General features: G+C 41.4%; 1 protein-coding gene and 1 pseudogene across 1 annotated transcript in view; both read right to left on the reverse strand.

Moving 5' to 3' along the window:
* SLC22A15 (solute carrier family 22 member 15) overlaps positions 1 to 25,070 on the reverse strand; it is an 81,847-nt gene that overhangs the window by 41,013 nt on the left and 15,764 nt on the right. Inside the window, exon 2 of the mRNA XM_041757413.1 lies at positions 23,557 to 23,769. Within this exon, the coding sequence (XP_041613347.1) occupies positions 23,557 to 23,769 (213 nt within the window). The remainder of the gene's footprint in view (positions 1 to 23,556; positions 23,770 to 25,070) is intronic.
* LOC121492107 lies at positions 6,694 to 7,514 on the reverse strand (annotated as a pseudogene).

Below are 25,070 nucleotides of genomic sequence, written 5' to 3' on the forward strand. Positions count from 1 at the left end.
GAGCTCTGTTTAGACTTGCTGAGGTTGAGATGCCTAGAGAATACCCAGGTGGTGATGCCAAGCAGCTATCTGGACATGAGCCTTGAGCTCCAGAAAGAGGTTATGAGGGTTTATGAACCTAGAGAGACGGAAGAGGTTCAAGACTGGGCCCCATGTTCATGTTGATGAGGGCGAGCTGACAGAGAAGATATCCTTGCAGGAGAAAAATATCTTGGGATGGGGTTGAGGGTACAAAGCAGAGGTCAGCCTTTCAGAGAAGCTGGGAGATGTTACTGTAAGGTGAATAAGAGAGGAAGGCAGGATGTAGGCTCAGAAGTAGGCAGCGAGAAACTCCCGCCCGATTGCTTCATTTCTGTTTTATTGGAGTATCAAATGAGCTGAAGGAGAGCAGAAGTGGAGGGGTCATTTCAAGTTTCAGGAGGAATAGAATAGACACTCCTCTCAGGAGTGGAATGTGACCCATTCAAGGGAAATGTTGCGGGATTGCCAAGCCTTGGTGAATACACATTTAAGCTTTGTGGTTAATAATTTTGTGAGGAGGATGGTGGAAGTTAAGCTTACATTGAGTTGGGGACTTCCCAGAAGTACTATAAAGAGAGGCAGCAGGGGGCATTGTGGGGATTCACAAAGGAGTGATTATTGTAGTAATGGAATATGTGCTATTTAAGGAGAAAAGGCAGACAGAGAGGGATGGTGGGTAGAGAAATAATTTCATCATAAGAAAAATTCCCTACATCATTAACTTTCCTGTACTTCCCATTCTTGCCCTAACTGAAACTTGATGATCCCCTGCAGAAATCATCCAGTGAACTGGATCCCTCTCACCTGGAGGCTGCTTTTCCTTTTACACCTATGGACCTGAGAGCCTGGATGGGAGAAGATAATCAAACTCCAAAATCGTCAAATTGCCTGAAGATCATATTACCAGACAGGGTAATCCACGCCCCCCTCTCTTTTTTTTAATCCACAGCCCTTCTAGAGCCGATAGAGATGCTTGCTTGTTTTGAAATAACCATTCTTTCTCTCTTCCATAGTAATAATATGCTTGCTGGGCATATGGCTACCTAGATTGAAGGCTAATGTCCCAATCTCCCTCACAATTAGGTATGACACATTATCAAGTTCTACACAATGAATGTAAGCAAAAGCACCATGTGGCAGCTTCCAGGACTTTGTCTTAAGAGACAGGTGATTTACTCTTTGCCTCTTCTTCCTTTCTATCCTACTACTTAGAATGTCCACATGAAAGCTGGAGCTTTATCTGGGACCATGATGAATAAGGGCCATATATTAGATATGGTTAAGTTAAAAGCTGAGAAGCCTGGGTCCCTAAGAACAATGGGGTAGGACTTGGGCATTGTCATATTTTTTAAGTTCTCCAGATGATTCTCATAGGCAATCAGGTTAAGAACCCCTGTCTTAGACCTGGTCATCCTCAATAGCTGCTTTATCTCTAAAATCCTACTTGCTATGTCCTCCGATTCCCTACTCTTCCAATTTACTTCTCCCAGTACCCTACTCCAAACATTCTTGAACCTCCTCAAGATCCCTGGTCACCACATTCTACAGTAAGTATGGCCTGAGTCTGCAAAAAAATAAATCATGGTAAGAAGATTTAAGGATTTGTAAAGAATAGGGTAAAATATATTGTAAAGTTTCACATAAGAGATTAGAAGGGCTCTGGAATTTGAAGGATAAATTTTATTTTGTGAAAAATTAACTATTTTGGATTATAAATAGTTCTATGGTAGATTTTTAACTCATGAAAAATGTCTTTGGTGATACTTTCAAGGCTGAAAAATAAATCAAATCTTAGATATCTGGTTGGCCTACAAAATAGAGGACTGTTTCTTACAAGGATATTCCTTCTCCTACAATGGCCAATAAAGAAGGCCTCATTGTACTAATTTTTAATACCTTGAAGTTCAAACAACTTTTTTTTTTATGGTATTAGTGTTTGCTTTGGCGTTTTCATATCTCTAAAATATAGACTGCACCTTTAGCTTTGATTATCCTATACCTCAATTTGTGCTAGTCTGTTTATATGGCCAAGATGTTTAAGCTCATACTGATCTGTTTTATGCTTAATTAACAAAAAATGGCTGATGTGTCTTGCCAGTAATCAACTGTTCTGTTGACCACATTTGCAGAACTTCTCAAATCCACCATAAAGGCCATAATAATCATCCTTCCAACAACTGGAAAGCCGCCAACTTGGATGGCAGTTTTAGGAAGTAGTAGCCCACCAGATGTTTGACCGGCAAATTCCAAATTCTTATTATCAGGCTGCCAGCTTCATGTATCAAGGAAATTTCTAGTAATTCTTCTTCATGTCAATGCTGACTAGGGTAGTAACCTTCCTTATTTCTCCTAGAATACATTCAGGAATGGGTAGAAAAATCTAAAGGCACTGTCAAGTTTTAAAAAAGCAAATTAAAGCATGTGAAGCTGGAATGCAGAACTCTCTGACAAATCTAGGTAAACTGGGTATGGCGGACTCAAAAATGTCAACTCAAGGACTTAGGACAATATGTTTACAACAAGCTTTCCATATGCATCATCCCCTAATATGTGAGACTTTGGTTTAAATGTTTTGCTTCCGGGGATCCCTGGGTGGCTCAGCAGTTTAGCACCTGCCTTCGGCCCAGGCTGTGATCCTGGAGTCCCGGGATCAAGTCCCATGTTGGGCTCCCTGCATGGAGCCTGCTTCTGTCTCTGCCTCCCTCTCTCTCCCTCTCTCTTTCTCTCTCTGTCTCTCATCAATAAATAAATAAAATCTTTTATTTATTTTTATTTATTTTTATTTTTTTAAATTAATTTTTATTGGTGTTCAATTTACCAACATACAGAAAAACACCCAGTGCTCATCCCGTCAAGTGTCCACCTCAGTGCCCGTCACCCATTCCCCTCCAACACCCGCCCTCCTCCCCTTCCACCACCCCTAGTTCGTTTCCCCGAGTTAGGAGTCTTTATGTTCTGTCTCCCTTCCTGATATTTCCCAACATTTCTTCTCCCTTCCTTTATATTCCCTTTCACTATTATTTATATTCCCCAAATGAATGAGAACATACACTGTTTGTCCTTCTCCGATTGACTTATTTCACTCAGCATAATACCCTCCAGTTCCATCCACGTTGAAGCAAATGGTGGGTATTTGTTGTTTCTAATTGCTGAGTAATATTCCATTGTATACATAAACCACATCTTCTTTATCCATTCATCTTTCTTTTTTTTTTTTTTTTTAAGATTTTATTTATTTATTCACAAGAGACACTGAGAGAGAGAGAGGCAGAGACACAGGCAGAGGGAGAAGCAGGCTCCATGCAGGGAGCCTGACGTGGGACTCGATCCCGGGTCTCCAGGGTCACGCCCTGAGCTGAAGGCAGACGCTCAACCGCTGAGCCACCCGGGCTGCCCCTCCATTCATCTTTCGATGGACACCGAGGCTCCTTCCACAGTTTGGCTATTGTGGCCAATAAAATCTTTTAAAAAAAATGTTTTGCTTCCAACTTTTAAAACTTTTCAAATATATTTTATATATTTATCACATACCTATTATGTGATCTGAAGAGTTCTATTTTCTCAAAGCTCAGACAAGATACACTATGATAGTGGTCCCAACAGTATTTGAGAAGTGTACTGGTGTAACCTATTTTTAAAGTTTTGAAAAGAGGTCTTCCACCAGACTAGACTCAACTGCTAGCACATTTTTCTTGTGTCTTTGTCAACACTTAGTACCAAAGTAAAATCCAAACCAGGATATCACCAGGACATTGGAAACTAAACTATAATAAAACTAAATATGATGGCTGTTACATTCTCCAAAAAATGTGTTTTTTGTGAAGCTTTAAATTATAAAATTCATAAATATATAAGTCACTGAAACCCTTAATTGGCTAGAGATTATTAAAGGGATGACTCTCCTATTATTTTTTAATGATAAGTCAAATTCTAAAGCTAGCATGTTCTTTTTATACTAATTCATTTCAAACTGAAAAAATCACTTGCAAATTGAAAAAGCTGGAAATCTTCTATTCCCATACATTAACAGAAGAGGAAGAATATAAAAATACAATATTTTCAGTCTTTTAGGATGACCTAGCTAAGTCTATTTTTGTCTTCTAACCCACATCTTTATTTTTGATCATACACTTACCACAATCACTGAGTTCATAAAATGGGCATTTATTATACTGTATTTTCAAAAAGGATTTTAGCGGGATAATATTAAAGGCAAAGACACAATCATTCACTCATCGAAAGAAAGTAGACCTGAGAGAAAATCAGACCCTAGCAGCAGGTGCCTCAAGAATAAAAGATGAAAGAAACATAAATATGGTGAACACGGGTGTTGAGTACAGCGTTCCAATATGGTACAGCTGGTGCCATGCAGAGCCATCCAGCTCTTAAGGATGAAAAAAGGCATGTCAGCAGAAATGAAGAGTGTTGACTACTGACATGGAAGTAGTGAAGCATCCATGAGGCTTTTTAATATTTGGATTCTTACTGCTCAGAGGCTAAGAATAAGATGGCACCCCCACAAAGGGATGAAGTATTCCATATGTCAAGAAAAGGTCCTCTAGCTGCAACACAAGACTGGAATAGACCCATCAAGGTCATTATGGTGATCCAAGCCAGCTTGGACAGGGTTGGGACCTCAGAGAAGAAAAAGGATTCAAGCTGGAAATAGAGACTTGGGTTTAGCCATCCATAAATAGCTATCATTTGACACCAAACAGATCAGTCACAGATTGAGTAAAGCTAGAAGATAAGTTTTAAAGGAAGTTACAAAATGTGTTTTTAGCATCTCCCTTGAAATCATCAAACCTTCAGCTTTATGGAAATGTCACAAGTCAAAGCAGTCATATTTCTGACATCGCAGAAACAGGATAATCTAAAAAATAATAATTATTGCTTTAAAGTGAACTTCATGCTTCTACAATCCTAAAAACAAAATTAACATCTAAGTGATGAAAAACAGGTACCAAAAATGCATCAAATGGGAAGGCTCAGTACTTTACAACCAGATAATTAAAAACCAACCAACTGGGGATCCCTGGGTGGCTCAGCAGCTTGGTGCCTGCCTTTGGCCCAGGGCACGATCCTGGAGTCCTGGGATTGAGTCCCGCATCGGGCTCCTGGCATGGAGCCTGCATCTCTCTCTGCTTGTGTCTCTGCCTCTCTCTCTCTCTCTCTCTCTGAATAAATAAATAAAATCTTAAAAAAAAAAAACGACCAACTTTCACATAGTATTCTCCCCTAATCCCAACAACCACCTTTTATAATTGGTATTATCATTATTATTCCCATTTTCTAGATGATGCAGCTATAGATCAGACAGGAACACCCTAGAGTAAACCAGAGAGCCTGTACCTGATGCTGACATCGGTCTCAAAATCGCCTACTTTGAATACTGTATGCTTGAATTAATTAAGCCTGAGAATTCTGGAGCTAACCAGTGATACATAACACTACATTGAAGTGTGTTAAATTCAAAGCACAGCAGTTACCATATACTATTTCTTCACATGTTCCATCCAGGAAGCTATATCAACAGTATTCGAAGGAACACTAGAAACATGTAGGTCTTTCTGGCTTAGGGTAACAGAATCAGGGGCTCCTGGAAAGGAGAGGGCAAAGAGAGGAAAAGAAAGTCCTATGTCAGATAGGAAGTTAAGGTCATGTGGCCCGTGAGCTTGGGAACGTGAGAAGGCTGAAGGTGCAGAGATCAGTATACTGTACTTAATAATCAACTTCCAAAGTGTTTTATTTGGGGGAAGGAGGGATTTACTGTATTCCACAGTATATGTTATAAATACAAGTACCTAAAATTTATATATTATTTACGGTTTATTTATTTATTACAGAGACAGGGAGAGAGAGTGTGCACACAGACATGTTGGGGGGTGGGGCAGAGAGAGAGAGAATCTCAAGCATACTCCCCACTGAGCACAGAGCCAGATGCGGGGCTCCATCCCACTGCCCAGGAAATCATGCCCTGAGCCAAAACCAAGAGTCAGATGTTCAAGTGACTAAGCCACCAGGAGCCCCTAAACTTTCTATATTTTTTATTGAACTTTGATGCACTATGTGACATCCTAGTATACCCACATGACACAAAAATGCACCCCCAGCTTGTCTGCTTTTTTCCCCCTCTGCTGAACAGCACTCCACTATCCCTTCCCTGTGGCACTAGAACACACATTATAAGATGCTTCTTAAATTGGTCGTGAATATCAGGAAAACGAAAAAGCAAAAAGAATTCCTCTTACACTAACTCTGAGAATTCAGATCCATATCCAGCCTCTGCCCTGAGCAACTTCTCACTGGCTCTGTCAATGTCACAAATTTGTCAGTCTCTGCTCCAGTTTTGTTTTTTTTTTGCAATTACAGAGTGGTATTCAGTTAACAGAACAACAATTATTTCGTAGAACCTGCATCAGAGACAACTGAAGATGAAAAAACTACCATCCCCATATAACTAATTTGTGCTGTGCACCAACAAGAACCTGCTTTAAATTTCCATGCCAATTTACAACCCCCATACTGTACCAGGCAAGGTTAGTGGCTATTGAAAATGCCACCAGGACAGGGCTATCTAAAGACACATTCGGTAGTGTGTTAACTATACAAAAAAAGACACTGTACAGTTTAAAAACAAATCTTACACAGCCTTACATTTCAATTTTTTTCTTTAAAAGGAGTGAGTTGTATACAGGGGGGTTAAATGCTTTATAGACAAGAAAAAAAATGCGCTAGAACCAACTTATTCATCATCATCATCTTCTTCTTCATCTTCATCTTCTTCCTCTTCCTCATCCTCTTCATCCTCCTCTTCCTTCTTTTTCTTGCTCTTTTCAGCCTTGACAACTCCGTTTTTTGCCGCATCAGGCTTTCCTTTAGCTCGGTACGCAGCAATATCCTTTTCATATTTTTCCTTCAGCTTAGCAGCCTTCTTTTCATAAGGCTGCTTGTCATCTGCAGCAGTGTTATTCCACATCTCTCCCAGTTTCTTTGCAACATCACCAATGGATAGGCCGGGATGCTCTCGATTTTTGGGCGATACTCAGAACAAAACAAGAAAAAGGCCGAGGGAGGCCTCTTGGGTGCATTGGGATCCTTGAACTTCTTTTTTGTTTCCCCTTTAGGGGGGATATAAGTTTTCATTTCTCTTTCATAACAGGCCTTGTCCGCCTTAGCCATGTCTTCAAATTTTCCTTTCTCTTTAGCAGACATGGTCTTCCACCTTTCTGAGCACTTCTTAGAAAACTCTGAGAAGTTGACTGAAGCATCTGGGTGCTTCTTCTTGTGCTCCTCTCGGCAAGTTTGCACAAAGAATGCATATGATGACATTTTGCCTCTCGGCTTCTTAGGATCTCCTTTGCCCATGTTTAATTATTTTCCTCAGCGAGGCACAGAGTCGCCCAGTGCCTGTCTGGCTCTCACTTGCCCTGGCGCTGTCTCTATGGAGCTCAATGTACTGCAATGGCTGTGAGAGCGGGAGCCAGCTGCAGCCTCCTCACTCTCTCCACTCTGTCTGCTCCAGTTTTTTTTGCCTGTGACCTGAACTGTCCATTCTCCCCATCCCCTGCCAATGTATGGGGACATTTCACAGACTAGGAGCTGAGAAAGATGCTGTAGCCACAGACCCCTCTAATGGAAGGGACAGTGAATGGTAAATAAAAACCGTGTACCCTAAGCTTTTCCAAGCAGTGGGTCATTTCCCTTCCCTACAGAGGCTGTGGCATGCCAGTCCTCGTTTTGGCCCACAGTAGGTGAATGTAAATAAGGCCTCAAACACAAGTGAATAATGTAGGGCCACTGCCATGCAGAGCCCAAGGGAGGGCATGGCTCCCCACAGCAAACAAACATCCATCACTCCACTTCTATATGAAGCCTGGCACCTCCAGGAACTGGTTCAGGCTGTGCCCCATCTGCCCACACACATCCCAGCCCCATCTCATCCCCAGTTGGCTCCTATATATCCTGCAAGGTCCTGCGTGATCCACTGGAGCTGACCACCTTCTTCATCCTATCATCTCTCCCTATTGTTGCCTTCAATACAATGTTCAGTGAATTGCATGTTCACTTGTCTCTCCCATATAATGCAGTGAGCTTCTTAAGGATATATTTGTGTCTAAGTGCTTACCTGATGGGGCCAGCATTAATGAGGTATTTGCTGAGTTATTTCTGTAACAAGAGTGGGCACTATGGTTTATAGGCATCTTCACCTGCAACATCTCAATGTCATGGCCTCACGGATCGAGTTGGGAGTTTATGGACAGGCAGGGCAGGAGCTGCCATACTAGTCACCCAGGAGTGGTGTTCTCAGGACAGGAAGAATGAGGGAGTTCTGGAATCAGAGGGGTTCCCTTCTTCTATCTGACATATAGAATACTTTGGCTTTATCTTCAGCCTTTATGTTAAGCTAGAAAGGGAGAATCTGTGTCACTGAAACATACTTCCCAAAGCCAGTGAAACAGAAGAAGTGTGGCCCCTGAAAGCACTTCCACTGGACCACAGATACCCCCAGAGAGAGAAGCATGGAGGAGTAAGAACACTGCTATGGACAACCCACAGACCGCAGGCCAGGGAGGGGCCATGGCAGGGGCCATGGCAGGTCTCTGAGTGGCACCCAAGTCCCATGCATGGCTGCTGTGTCTCTTCTAAGGGTGAACTGGTTCACGAGCCTGGTGTCTACCACTAGACCCAACAGACTTCCCTACAGGGGCTGCAGACCCCAGGGCACAGCCTACTTGATCATAAAGATAAAGGAAGACCAAGGGAGCTTCTTCCCCCAGCAGTCCAAACTGGTCAGCCAAAACGGGCAGATGAAACTGTGCAGGTGCTTCCTGACAGAGTTCTCTGTCACCCCCAGTCTGGCTTTGGTGAAAACCAAGTCCTATTACAAGGGCCAGAGCCCACCCCAGACCCTCAGCTGGTCAGTACCTGGAGGCTCCAGGGCTGGAATAAGCAACGGTCCTGCCTGCCCCACACCGGGCACCTGCAGGACATCCCTGAGGAATCTGCACAGTGCCACCAGCAAGCCAGTTTCTGCTCTCTGGCAGATTCTGATTGCTCTAATAACAAGCTCCAACCAAACTACAGCCCCCACAGTCCTGAATTCCCATAAAAATATTTACAGCTTCGTACAGAAAAAATCTCACTTCAGTAGAAAATCAGGTAATCAGAGGCCTCCAGTGACTTGGGAGTAGTTGGACAGGGTATTTCAGGGATGGTTTCATGGTGATTAACTAACTTGCTTCATTTCAATGTAGTTGTCACTCTGAATTACCACTTAATGGGTGAAATGTGCAGACTATAACAATCAGTAGTACAGGCATAAGGAAGCAAGACATTAAAAAAAATTAGCCCCTAAAGCAATTATTGCAGTGAATTTTTCAAATAGTTTTAATACTCGGTCTTTTGACCCCAGGGTATGGCTTGGGGAAAATATATTAATCTCAAGATAATAATCAGTCAATTTCAGTTCTTCAATATCAACGATGGTATTAAAGATTCCAACCTTACTCTTTTTGGTTGCAAACATTAATTAAGCATGATAATTGTGTGCCTCCGTGATATTTGGTACTTTCTGAATGAGTCAGAGCTCGGGGAATAATTTGAATACAGCAGATAGCAATTTGCTACATAAATTCACCCCAATGGCTATTAGTTCATTTTAAAATAGTCAAGACTTCTAGATTAGAAGGGTTCTTTTCTGCATTAATACCAAGTTAATCACATCTACATAACCTTTTATTCACCCTTCTCCAAACCCTCCATGAATAACTTCTGCAAGGCCCGACCTGAATGTAATAAGGTATGTGTGCAAGTGGGAGCGGGGGGAGTTTAAAGGGGGGAGTAGGAGTTTTAAAATATGCATTTTTAACACAATCCCCTTAAACCATATGGTTCTACAGGTCCTATCCTGATATTTATTTCAGGGATTTTATATGAGTATGTGAGTGGTCAATGGGCTTTACACTTGTTTTTTTTTTTTAAACTCTTACTTTATACCAAACATTATCAATAAAAACCACAGAGTATCAATATATTACAAATCTGTATATTAAGAGTATTTACCAACTAATGGGTAAGTTACCTGACAAGTCCAGGTACCAGTTTCAATATTACCACTTTGGAGATTTGGAGGAGCAACCAAAAAATTACACAGGTAATTAAAACTGAATTAATGCTGAGAAATTAATGAGGGGTTTGGTTGGGAACCACATCCACCGAAACAAAGATGAGCTCGACTGGGGCCACAGAGGCAAGCAGCCCCTAAAAACGCATTGGCTAAAGAGTGGCTGCAGTTGCCAGCCTATCCAGCACTGGGGCCCTGGGCTGCTCCTTGATCCCCACTCTCTTTAGTCTTCCCTCTGCTGTCATTTTGGTAGTGGCAGCGGGAAACTTGGAAGCCACCCATACCACCTGCTTCGAACCACTCCAGGACTTGGAACACCACCCACACGGAGCCCTGATGCTGGAGGAGGAAGGAGAGTGTGGGAATTCACATGGGACTCACGCTGCCTGAGTGGTGAGCACAAGGGTACACAAGCTGGATATTTTATTTGTACCCCAAAATAAAATGAAATGACTTCGGGGAAAACATGAGATCTGCTCTAAAAATGTAAAGCAGACGAGTGTCCTCTTGGCTCTGCCAGGATATATTCGGAGGAGAGACACCAGTGGCACCATCAGTGTGAGGGCAGCTGGCTGCTGGGCCTGATGCAGGCGAACCTCTGTGGAACACGGGGGCTGCTGCTCATCCGACCTAAGTCTCCTTGTCTAATTTTGGCTCAATCAGTAAACCGCTAAGTTTCTTTGGGCTTGACAATTACTCAAGCTTAATGGGATCATCACTATTTTGGTAGTACTTGTGTGGTTTGGGGTTTTGTTTTTTTGGAGGGCTGGGGGGACCGCCAGCCAGGATCCTCATGAGATGGATATCAATATCCTGAGAGTTGCAGGATCACCTTGGGGAAGACAACCTCATGACAGATTCACAGGTAGGCTGATTCCCTCTTTTCTTTGGTCACATGCCACAGTGGAAAGGCCAGGGAATCTGTGGCCAGGCTCCTCCATCTACTGTGTGACACTAAGTTGCCAGCTACTCTGAGCCCACACATTCTGATATTTTTCATTTGCAAGCCACAATACAAACATTATGACTGTTTGCCCTTCTTCCTTAGAATTCACTCTGTCAGAGGCAGATCCAAGCAGGGGATGGACAGCCCGGGGTAAGTGAGTATTTATTTTGCTTGGCTTTCCATTCAGTGTGTATGTATCATGTGCCACTGTGCTAAGGTCACTTGGCCAACTTTCATTCCCATCGATCCACTGACCCACACTTGCTTCCATTCTTCCCAGGTGGAGCCAGCTCCTCCCCTGTTTCTGCGTGTAAGTGCTTCTAAGCTGCAGAGGACGGCTGGCAGTGGCTGGAGAGGTACTGGAGCCCTGGACCCCACTCCTCTTCACTGACAGCAGCAAAGTACCTTGTTCTTTTAAATACTGAAATGCCACTGAGATACCATTAAACCTAAAGGCTTCTGATTGTTAAGAAAGATAAAGTTTGAAAATTACTGGGATAGTGGAAAGAATATAATCTCATTGAACCCAGACCAGTGACTTATTAAATACGTGATTTAGGGCAAATTCTTTAAATTGTCTACATGCCAGTCATTCAGTATAGGGTTATGGGCTAGACTAACTAAGCAGCACATGAGGAAGGGTATCTGGGAGACAGCCTCTCACACAGGAGCAAAGTAAAAGGTAGTCACAGTTACCTGCCTCTTCACTGTCCTCTACCTACCGAGCCTCATAAAATTCATCTGCACCCACAAACTCTTGGTCTGGAATGGTCTCACTGCAGCTGAGGATCCAGTGAGGACTCTGGGCTTCTGTATCACTGTGCAGCCAGTGGTGCCATCTGTACTCCTCCATCCATAGAGCGGCCACCTTGGCAAAGCATCATGAGCCCACTCAGGCTGAAAGCAGCCCATTTAGCATCCGGACGCTCCAAAGATAATTCATCCCAAATCATGATGCTGGCATCCCCATGGAGCATGCCCTGGAGATCCTGTAGAGCAGTGGTGCCTTGATACCCTCAAGTGTGCAGCTGGATGACCCCACCCCGACCCGCTGTTCTGGACACATCCTGGAGTACCTGCTGGAGACTGAAGATCATTCTTTGCACAGAGAATACTTGTGCCTTGAGAACCACCCCTGAGGTAGATAACTGTCTGACCTCTTGATGGAATGGGAACCTGATGTGCGCCTCTCTCGTGGGGGAGGAAAGTAGCAGGATCTATAAATCTATAATAATTGGGGCACCTGGCTCAGTCAGTTAAGCATCTACCTTTGGCTCAGGTCATGATCCTGGAGTCCTGGGATTGAGCCCAACATCAGACTCCCTGCTCAGTAGGAATCTGCTTCTCCCTCTCCTCTGCTCCTCCCCCCATTCATGCTCTCTCTCTCAATAAAATCTTAAAAAAAAAAAAAACCTGTAATGATAGACATCTAATCCAGATGCATAGCAGCATATATATCCAAGTACATGTGCAACTCGGGAATGAGAAAGGACAGATGAGTAACAGGAAGAGGGAGAGGGGGTGAGGAAGAAAGGGTGAGAGACAAAGAGAAAACCAGGGAGACATATGCAGAGAGAATGAGGCAGAAACATGGGAGAAAGAGACAGAGAAAAGGGCAAGACAGAGATAGCTGGTGAGACAGAGACACAGAGAAAAGAAAGAGAAAGAAATGAGAGGCAGATGAGAAAGGCAGGGACTCAGATAGGAGAGCGGTGCACAGAGAAACACAGGTACCAAAAGACAAATGACAGGGACCAGGAGAAAGGAGAGAAGAGACGATGTGACAATGAAGCCAGATGGCAACAGGGACACTGACTCACAGATGCGCCTCAGCGGTGTCCAGGGGGACAAGGTGAGGCTGTCTTGGCCCATCATCCTTTATTTTCTCAGAGCTGCTTTAAACATCGTCAACACTTGCTGGGGAAGCTATTCCAGCCCATTTCTCCTGCATCTACTAACTCTGTATCTGGGGAGCAGTAGCTAGCTCTCTGGGCCCCCTTCTCTCCATATTCCGCCCCCAGGGAGCCCTATGAAGAGTAAGCCCCTGGGTGCCAGCACAGGAGGTGTGCTGTCCTGGAGTATAGGTCCAATGGCGCTCTCCCTCTGTGGCTTGTATGAAGGCTTTCTCTGGCATCAGGCAAGTAGTAGCTGCTCAAGGAATATTTGCTAATAATGGTGTCCCTCTGGTGATATGTAAAAGGGCTCCCAATGATAGATTTCATTAGCGGAAATGGAATTTAATTCAATTCCACTGAACTATGTTGAGGTTTGCTGTGCTGAAGCACAGTGTTGCTATGGTATCTGATTTACTTCACAGTATGAAGCACATACTGTGGGATATTCTAGATAAATGTTACTTAGCTTCCACCCTGGTATATGAGCATTCTAGTCGAGGCTGCACTGTCTTTGTCTTTAGAAAGCCCATTCTCCAAAGGAAGCTCCTACAAGGATTTGAGTCATCACGGTCTCTTTCAACAATGCTTGCTATGCTTCTATCTGATTAAAATAGTGGCCTGCTGACTAGCAGTGATGACTATGAAAAAATGGGCTTTCTCTGACAAAATTAAAGATACTCAAAATACATGAATTAGCTCAATATACTTTAGAGACATTCACTTCCCATCTGTGAATCTCTGAGATAATCAGTGTGTTCTGTATTCTTTATATGGGGGTGATGCCCTAGGGCTGAAACCCCTCCTTGTTCCTGAGACAATATGAATTCTGGAAGAGTCTGCCTGCTAGATGCTGATGAGGAGGGGAGGTAGCAGTACCATCCCTGTGGAAAATTGGCATTTTTCTGTAGTGACCTGTTGTGCAAAAGTATTCAGAACCACAGAGCTAGGACTTCTCAAGCCTGCAAGATATTTTATTTTGTGCTTCTCTGATAAGAAATGTGTTAATAAATGTTTCTACATGTGGCAGAGTTTGGCCTTTGATCCACTTTCATTGTAATGTGGTAACGGACCTGTTGGAGGGCAGACCTAAGGCTCACACCCACTGCAAAATCCAATGGGTGTAATAAACAGAACAAGAGCCTTTCAGAGAAATGGCTGATTCCACAGCTGGGATGGGAGGGGGTGTGAAAGATCAATCTGGAATATCTTGTTATGCCAAAAATGTTTTAAGTGCTCAAAGAAACCCCAAAGTGATAGACACATCAAAAGGGTTTCTCTTTGCCTCACATACCAGAGACTGGGTGCTGGAGAAGACAGCAACTCAGAAATGCTAAAAGGAATGACAAAAGAAACCCCCAACAAAGCTTGCTCTCTCCAGCCAGAGGCCCAGGAAAGGGGCAGCCCAGCAAGACAGAACACTTTTAGACAAGAACTGCTTTATTCCAGCCAATGACGACCACAAAACAAAAACAAACAAATAAAACTATGGCTACACCCCAACCACAGGAACAAAGACTAAGTGGGGAGCTTAAATATCCTCCCCAGCTGGGCAGTAACAAGTCACTGCACTTCACTCCATTTGGATGTGTCAGAAAAAGACAAGCAGGGAGCCAGCACTTTCATTCGTGCCACCTGCAGTGAGGAGCCCTCCATATCATCACCATCACCACCACAACCACTACCACCACCACCACCACCACCCCTGGTGCCAGTGCAATCACATGGGGAGACTGGATTTCCACCACCATGAGATAGTAATGAGGCACCCCTCTCCTCTCCCTCTGCCAGAGCTATGTCCGAGAAAGTCAGCTAAAACAGGAAGATTTAACTAAGACCCAGAACCACTTAACATAATCCCCTTGACTTCACGTTAATACCTGAATAATTTGTGATACCAACAACCAGGAAATAAAATCTCAAAGTGGAACGAAAAAAGATGCTGAGATGATGGAGACGTCAGAACTATTTGAGAAGAAAGTTAAAGCTGCCATCCTAACAGTGCTTCAATGAGCACCTACAAACATGCTCGAAACTGATGTCAAGAGACTCAGTGAAAACACAGAAAGTCTCACCAAATAAAGAGAATATATTTTAAAAAGAACAAAATGGAAATTTAGAACTAAAAAAATATATATATATATAATGTGTGGGTTCAACAGCAAAATGAAAGGGACAGAAGAAAGAATCAATAAACTTGGAAATAAAACAATAGAAAATATCCAATATGAAAGCAAAGATAAAACCAGACAGAAGAAAATGAACAAAGCTTCAGAAATATATGGAGCTATAACAAAAGAACTAATATTTTTGTCATTGGAGTTCTGGAAGGGAAGGAGAAGGGATAGGCTAAAAAAAAAAAAAAAAGAGTACTTGAATAAATAATAGCTGAAAATTTCTCAATTCGTCAAGAACCATAAACTTACAGATCCAAGAAGCTCAGTAATCCCAAAGAGGATAAACTTGAAGAAATCCACACCAAGAAACATCATAGTCTAACTTCTAAACACCAGTGACTAAAACACTACAAAATCTTGAAAGTCGCAAGAGGGAAATGTCACCTTCCCTATAGGAAAAAGACAAATCCAATAACAGCATATTTCTCATCAGAAGCCATGGAGGCCACAAGAAAGTGGCACTGGAGTTTTTAAATGCTGAAGGAAATGAACTGTCAACCAAGAATTTTATTACCAGTGAAAACAAGAGATGAAGAAGAAACCAAGATATTCTCAGATGAAGGAAAACTAAGAGATTCTGTTGCCATCACAACTACCCTAAAACAATGGCCATTGGAAGTTCTCTTAAAAAGAAAGAAAACAGGGATCCCTGGGTGGCGCAGAGGTTCGGCGCCTGCCTTTGGCCCAGGGCGCGATCCTGGAGACCCGGGATCGAATCCCACATCAGGCTCCCGGTGCATGGAGCCTGCTTCTCCCTCTGCCTGTGTCTCTGCCTCTCTCTCTGTGTGACTATCATTAAAAAAAAAAAAAGAAAAAAAAAGGAAAAAAAAACATAAAAAAGAGATCTTGGAATATCAGGAAGGAAAACGGAACTCTACAAGAAAAAGTCGTGATAAATACAACAGACTTTCCTTCTCTTGAGTTTTCTAAATGATGTTTGATGGTTGAAGCAAACATAATGCTCTGTAATGTGATTCTAAGAATATGCGGAAAATATTTAGGACAATTGTATTATAAACAGAAGGCGGCAAAGGAATGTAAACTGAGGTAGAATTTCTGTATGTCACTCAAACTGGAGATCTGACAACATCAGTAGACTGTGAAATTATGTATATATAATGCAATGCCAAAGGCAATCATTAAAAAAGTGATACAAAGAGATACACTTAAAAACACTATAAGTCAAAATAAAATACTAAAAAATGTTCAGGTAACCTACAGAAAAATAGGAAAAATTAAAGAAAAAACCAGAGAATAGAAAACAACAAAAAATAATAAACTATAAGAGGTAATTTCTAGCATATAAATAATTATATTAAGTGTAAATTATCTAAAAACACAAATAAAGACTGACACTGACGGGGTGGATTTAAAAGTTTGACCCAATTCTATGCTGTCTACAGGAAACGAACTTCACACATAAGAGTACAAAAGGTGAGAGTAAAAGAGGCAAAAATACATATCATGCTAACAACACTAACTGAAGAAAGCAGAAGGGGCTAGATTAGTATCAGACCACATTTCAGAACATAGAAAATTAGCAGGGACATAGAGGTACATTATAAAATGATTTTTTTAAAAAAAGTAAATCCACCAAGAAGACATAGCAATCACCAGTATATGCAGACTAAACAATAGAGCTATAAAATATATGAAGAAAAAACTGTGAACAGTGAAAGGAGAATTCAGCAAATCTACAATAATAATTGAAGACATAAATACTCCTTTCTCAACAATCTCTAGAACAACTAGGCAGGAAATCAGTAAGGATACAGAAGAAATCAACAATACGATCAACCAATAGGATCTAAACAATATTTATAAAACACTCCACCCAACAGCAGAAGTTGGTTGCAGTGTCAATGGAACATATACCAAGAGGACCAGAGCCTGAGTTGTAAGAGAAATCTCAACAAATTTAAAAGAATGGAAATCATACAATGTCCTCTGACCATAATGGAATCAAACTAGAAAGCAGAAACAGAAAGTTAATAGGAAAATCTCTAAACACAGGTAATTAAATAAAAGGCTTCTAAATAATTGCTGGGTCATAGAGGAAGTCTTTAGGAGAAAAAAAATAAATTGAGCTAAATGAAAATAAAAATACAACATATCAAAATTTGTGGGACACAGCTAAAGCAGTCCTGAGAGGAACATTTATAGCACTAAATACTTATATTTGCAAAGAAGACAACTCATTAAAAATCTAGGCTAGCAAGTCTATAACCTAAAAAAGAAAAAAGAAAAAGAAAACAAAGAAACCCAAAGCAAGCAGAAGAAAGGAAATAATAAAGGTAAGAGCAAAAATCAATACAGTTAAAAATAGAAAAATAATAGGGAAAAAAATCAATGAATCCTGGTTCTTTAAAAAGATCAGTAAAGTTGACAAATCTGTATGACAGACAAATAATTAAATCAGAAGACACAAATTACCAATATCAGGTCATAAAAGGGGAGATTTCATTTCAGACTCTGCAGACATCAAAAGGATAATAAAGTGATACACTGAAGGACTCTATACATAAATCTGACCACTTAGAAGAAATGGACTAATTCCTTGAGAAGCACAAACTGTCACCACTCACAATTCAAAACAAATCACTCCAATATCCCTATAACCTTTAAGAAAATTGAATTCATAATTTTAAAACTCCCAAAAAAGAAATCTTAAAAAAAAAAAAAAGAGCCCAGATGATTTTACTGGAGATTTCCACCAAATATTTGAAGAACTAACACCAGTTCTACCCAATCACTTCCAGAAAATAGAAAAGGATGGAATACTTTTCAATTCATTTTATGAAGCTAGTATCCGATACCAAAACCACATAAATGTTCAAAAAAAATAAAGAAAATAAGAGATCAATATCCTGTGTGTATACATAAGCAAAAATTCTTTTTTTTAAAATTTTTTATTTATTTATGATAGTCATACAGAGAGAGAGAGAGAGAGAGACACAGGCAGAGGGAGAAGCAGGCTCCATGCACTGGGAGCCCGACGTGGGACTCGATCCCGGGTCTCCAGGATCCCGCCCTGGGCCAAAGGCAGGCGCCAAACCGCTGCGCCACCCAGGGATCCCCCAGAAGCAAAAATTCTTAACAAAACACAGCAAACAGAATTCAGCCATATATAAAGAGGTTATACCATCCAGAGAGGCAAAGCTGGCTCAATATTCAAAGTCAATCCAGACAATCCACCGTAGTAGAAAGGAAAAAAAAAAAAAAATCACATGATCATTGCAATTGATGTAGAAAATTGCAAGTTGATTTATTTGACAAAATTCAGTTCCTATTTAAAATAAAAAAAATTTGGAATTGGGGATTTTCTCAACTGAATAAAGAACTTTTACAAAACCTACAGGCAACATTGTATTTAACAGTGAAAAACTGAATGAAGCTTCCCTGTAGCTGGAAACACACATGGAATGTCAGTTCTCACATTCAACACAGTGTTGGAGGTTCTAGCTGGAGCAATATGGCAAATAACGAAATTAAAAGCATACAGATTGGAAAGGGAGATTTTTGACGTGATTATCTAGAAAATCTAGTGAGTTCAGCTATAAGATTGACATGTAAAAATCAATATGTCTATATATTAGCAATGAACATGTGCACATCAAAATTTAAAACACAATACCATTTACCAAGACTCCAAAAAAGAAAATATTTAGGTGTAAATCTAACAAAACATGTATGTACAGGACTTAGATGCTAAAGACTAAAAACACTGAAATCAAAGAATCTCTAATTATTATTATTATTAACACATACAGTACTCACAGCATAGCAAAGATGCCAGTTCTCCTCTAATTGATGTATAGTTTTAATGCGACTCATATCAAAATCCCAAAAAGATTTTTTGTAGATATAGAAAAAATTACTCTAAAATTCATATGGAATGCCCAAAGAACTATAATTGCTAAAACAATTTTGAAAGAATAAAAGGGAATCAATCTACTCGATTCCAGAACTTACTACGTAAGTAAAGTAATACAATTAAACTGAGATGAATCTGTAGAGAATCATGATGAATAAGAAAATCCAATCCCCAAAGACTACACACAACATGATTCCATTGTTATAACATTCTGAAATGACACAGTTAAAGTACAGGAGAACAGGTTAGTGGTTACCAGGGATGTGGAACGAGTAGGGAAGGGAAGTGGTTGTGGCTAAACGCATGCAAACACTCACACATACCCCCATGAGGGACCCTTGTGGTGATGGAAATGTTCTGCGTCTTAGCCATATCAATGTCATTATTCTGGCTGTGATATTATCCTATGATTTTGCAAGATACCATTGAGAGAAACTGCATAGAGGTTCACAAAATTTTTCTGTATTATTTCCTGCAACTGCATGTAAATCTACAATCATCTCAAAAACTTTTGTTTTGAAAAAAGGACACAAAAGTCAGCTTGAAGAAGTCCCTAATGGTAACCTGGGGGTAATTTGGGCACCAAAATAATAAACGTAAGAAATTATAAGTAATTGAAAAGAACAGAAATCTCTAAGTACATACTAGTGATAGATATATAGGTAGGTAAGTAGGTAGGTAGGTAGGTAGGTAGATGGATATGGATAGGCAGGTATACAAACAGATGAGGGAGAAGAATGGGCTTTTGCTTACAGCTGAAAGCAGAATGCCATGGAAATCTTAAAAACAAAACAAAACAAAACAACCAAGCTTATAGATACAGAGAACAGACTGGTGGTGGCTGAGGCAGGGGCTGGGAGCCAGTAAAATGGGTAAGGGAGTTCAAAGGACACAAACTTCCAGTTATAAAAAAATAAATCCTGGGAATGTAATGTGCAGCATAGTGAGTATAGTTAATAATATTGTAATTGCATAAATATGCAAAAAAAAGATGCTAAAATGCTAAGAGAGTACATCTTAAAAGCTCTCATCACAAGAAAAAAAAATGTTAACTATATATGGTGGTGGACGTTAACTAGACCTACAGTGATCATTTCCTGCAGTGCATTCAAACATGAAACATGTTGTATACCTGAAAGCGATACAATGTTATAGGTCAATCACACCTCAAAAAAAAAAAAAAAAAAAAAAAAAAACAAAGGCAGAATGCCAATTGGTAAATACGGAGAAGTGCTAGAGTAAGGAAATCATTTTGCAACCATCATAATCTAGCTTGGCTTACAAAAGAATCATCCAAAGATGCTAAATTTGGAGTGGGGAGATTCTGATAAGGAATAAAAACTTTGCATAATCTTAAAGTGATTCTCCATAGATTACTTATTCCTTAAATGAAAAGGATATTAACTGTACAAGAGAGAAATCAAGCAATTCCTAGAGTGGATGATCAAAATTATCACCGAAAAGGGGCAGATGGGATAGTGTATGCCCAGATGTGATCCAGAAGGACACAACGTTACTTATTACTATTCTGACTTCAGATACACAACCTTAATGAGAAATTATCAGACCCAAAATGAAGAACATTCTTGTTTTTTAAAAGAGAGGGGTTATGTACTCTTCAAAGGTATTAGTGTCATAAAAGGGAAAAAGCTGAAGGTAAGAAGACCCAAGGAGTCATGACAATTAAATGTAACATGTGACCCTAAAATGGAATTGAGTACAGGATGGGGAATCAATGCTATTGAAGATTGTATTGGGTCAAGTGACAAAACTGGGTACAGGTGGTCTATTTTTTTTTTAAGATTTTATTTATTTATTCACGAGAGACACGCAGAGAGAGAGGCAGAGACACAAGCAGAGGGAGAAGCAGGCTCCATGCAGGGAGCCTGACGTGTGACTCAATCCCGGGTCTCCAGGATCACACACCCTGGGCTGAAGGCAGTGCTAAACCACCGAGTCACTCGGGTTGCCCCTATTTAACTACAGAATCAATGCTAAATATCTTCAAGTTGATTACTATGGTTATATAAGAAAATGCCCTTATTTTCAGGAAATACATGCTGAAGTATTTGGGCATAAAAGAACAACAGTACTGTATATGGAACTTTCAAAAGGCTTTAAAAAATTGACATGGTGGGGTACCTGGGTGGCTCAGTGGTTGAGCATCTGCCTTTGGCTCAGGTCGTGATCTCAGGATTCTGGGATTGAGTTCCGCATCCCGGGATCGAATCCTGCATAGGGCTACCCGCAGGGAGCCTGCTTCTCCCTCTCCCTGTGTCTCTGCCTCTTTCTGTGCATCTCTCAGGAATAAATAAATAAAATCTTTTTTAAAAATTGAGATGGTAATGATAAATGAAATTATAGGATATAAGGGTATTCTCTGCATGAGTCTTAAAAATTCCATTACTTTGAAATTACTTCAAATTTTGAAAAATTTAAGCTCTTTGGCTACTATTACCTATCAAAAGGAACTAGGAAATGTGCATACCAACTTGGATTGGATAGGTTCCCAAAACGTACAATAATTAAGAGCATAGGCCCCTGAGTTAAGACATATCTGGGAAAAAAAAAAAAAAAAAAGACATATCTGGGTTCAAATCTAACTTTGCCCCTATAAGATGACCTGACCTCAAGAAGTCTCCATTTCTTCATCTGTAAAATGGGGAAAATAATGTTATCTCACAAAATCATTTTGAAAGTTAACTAGGTATTATGCTATATGTTGGCAAACTGAACTCCAATAAAAAAAATATACAATAAATAAAAAATAAATAATACAAAACAAATGAGTTTAGTACTGTAAACTATCACAATGCCTGGCATGGAGTCACCATTCCACAATGTCACTTGCTATTTCAATAGATTATTGGTGGTGGTACTTGGTTAGTACTTGTGATGATGGTAGTGTTCCAATAGGCCCAGAGATAAAAAGATAACCAAATCATGGTTTCTGACCTCAAAGGACTTAAAAAATAGAGTTGAACCACAAGCTAAAGTATGTAACATGAGTGCAAATAAGACATTAGTGGGGTGGAAACAAGCATATTTACTTCTTCAGGGGAGTAGATTGGGAAGGACTTTCCAGGGAAGAAGACAGTCAAGGTGAGCCATAGAGGGTAGGTTAGTGTATCACCAGGTGGACACAAGGGTGAGGTGAGGGCATGCCAAGGTTAGTCACCTACCAAGATGACCGGTGGGCCAAGTGCTCAGGGCCTGTGTGGGACAGAGGTAGCAGAGGGAAGTACAGATAGGGCTGGACCAAGCTGTAGAGGGTAAAGGGTCTTGAATGCACCACCTGGTATGGAATGTGTTTCACAGCTTCCTGTGTCCAGTGGGAGAATCACTGGAGGTCCTGAGTGTGGGGCGACATGACTGGACTGTTGTCAAATAGAAATATACCACCTGGGCAGTTGCTCGAAAAATCAATCCAGTAATTATTCCTTCGAATGGAAACTCTTAAGAAAGCCAGGCAAATACTGCCTTCATGTCTCTTGTTTGCAGCACGTCCCACTCAAACGGTGATAATGAAAATAATCAACAATAGGTAAGACAGCTGATGCCATGGTGCAGGCACACACACACACGATGCACGTGCACAGAGAGAAGAGGGTGGACATCTGGCAGGCCCTCTGGTAGCCCTCAGGGGAGCAGCCAAATGGATATGGGGGGAGCTAACTAGCATGGCAGTCCACACTAACTGCTGGAGAGGGTTGTGGAGGCCCCCTGCACACCAGGCATCAATCTCATAGTTACTGGCTCCCTGATTCCAAGGCCTGGACCCTGGTGGCAGCAGGCAAACGGGCAGCTTGTTGGAAGCACGCAAAGAACTGGGTATTTCCAACTTTTTAACAACCAAAACACATGCTTGCCACCTGAGCAAGAGCCCTGACCCTCTTAGCCCAAGGCTTTTCTTTACCAGATGATCTATCTTCAGCTTGTTTTACCTCAGGCTGCCTCAGCATGCACCGTCCTTACCTTTTACCTCAGGCTGCCTCAGCAGGCACTTCCTCAGCAGAACCATATCGACCACAAAGCCTGCCCTGAACATAGAGCCTCCTGCCCCCACGAGGCCGTGCCATGTGCATCCTGTGCTGTACCATCCCCGGGCCCCACATGGCCTCCACACGGGACTGGCCCAACGCACAGGGCTGCAGGTGTTGTACATGGCCATAGCATCTCCCTCTCTTGACCTTGTTAACTTGGGGGTAGGTAAGGGAAAAAAATATGCAAGTTTGGATTCACTTTTTCAAGGGAACTATAACGGGCATGCGGCTCTGCTGGAGTTGGCATCTTACTTCATCTCACCAGTTTGGTAAGGCCCGAAGGAAAGAGGATGTGTTCTCACAGGACATCCTCCTTGAACTCTCAAAGTCACTAGACAGCATCTGAAGATGTGGCTGACATCTGAAACACCAGCACAGGAAACAGTTCCGTGTGGACGGGGAGAAGCGCTCCTCTGGCCGTCAGAAGGGCCTGCCTTTGTTTTGCCATCCCCCCCAAGCACCCCCGTCTGCTGTTACCTCGGAGGCAATGGACGTGAAGCTGCTGCTGAAGTGCACGTGCTTGCGGACCTCGCTGCCGTTGGCCGTCAGCAGCCAGTGCCCCAGGGCGCGGTCGTCACCTGCTGACAGGTTGCCGTGGCTCTGGTTGGGCAGGAGCTCGGCCAGGTCCCAGCGGTACGACGGCGTGGCCCCCACCAGCGCGATCAGGATGGCCTCCGTGGCCACATAGAGCTGAAGGAGCAAACACACAGAGCCATCGCCGCTGGAATCACAATCAGCAGGCTTGCGGGCCTCACGAGGCCAGTCTCCCGCCTTTTGTGTTTCTAGGAGCCACAGAAATGAGACGGGTCAGAAGCGAAGGAGAGAAACATGAAAAGGAAGCTTCCCAATCTACCACCGACAGAGTCATCAGCGATCTTACTTGTAAAGCACCCTAGGCTTTTTCGGGGTGGCGGAGGGAATTTTCTTCTACATTTGAGATACCTCTGATGCTCAGGAAACAGCACACAGCTGGTTCAACCCTGGAGAAGGTGTGTGTGTGGGGATACTACTGGCTCTGGTTTGGAAGACTGACATTCCAGCTATTTCCCCTCAACACTATACCCTCCTTTCAGGTAAGCAGGCACAAGAGCCCAAGAGTATCTTGGCTTTGACTTCACAATCTAAACAAAACCAACTGTGACATAAATGTCTCAGAAAACAGCCTATATATAGAGAAAAATATATATATATACATACACACATATATATACACACACACACATATATATACATAGTAAAGAAACATATAGAGAGTATATGCATATAGAGAAGAGAGTATATACAATGTATATATAAAGAGCATAAGAGTATACAGAGCATAAACAGAAAAAAACACAGAGACAACATATACAAAGATAGATAGATTATATATATAAGGAGAGTGAACACCAACGAAAATACTTTATTAAAGCAGGTAATCAAAAAAAAATAAAATAAAGCAGGTAATCATAATATGTACTTGAGTAGATACTATTTTATTTTATTTTTAAAGATTTTATTTATTTATAAGAGACACAGAGAGAGAGGCAGAGACACAGGCTGGGGGAGAAGCAGGCTCCATGCAGGGAACCCGATGTGGGACTCGAACCTAGACCCTAGGATCCCTCCCTGCGACAAAGGCAGACAGACGCTCAACCACTGAGCCATCCAGGCGTCCTGAGTAGGTACTATTTTAAAAACAGTATACAACTTACAAAATGTAAAGAAATTCAAAATCCCAGTAATGGATACTCACTTTATAACCCTTAGCTCTACTTAATCATTGTTCAATCTAAACATTGTTGCACTCCCACAGCAAAAAAAAAAAAAAAAAAAAAAAAAAAAAATCATTCACAAAATTTTATTAAGCACATATGCCACTTGCTTCTGATTGTTCTGGGCCTGATAGTGATTCACAATTGGGTTTATAAGCTGTTGCGCCCTCTGCAGCCTTTTTATGCCAGGAATTTCCATTTATATTAGTTCTCATTGTTGGATGATGATTTCAAGCT

The sequence above is a fragment of the Vulpes lagopus genome, chromosome 5 (assembly GCF_018345385.1).
Source record: "Vulpes lagopus strain Blue_001 chromosome 5, ASM1834538v1, whole genome shotgun sequence".
NCBI classification, from domain to species: domain Eukaryota; kingdom Metazoa; phylum Chordata; class Mammalia; order Carnivora; family Canidae; genus Vulpes; species Vulpes lagopus.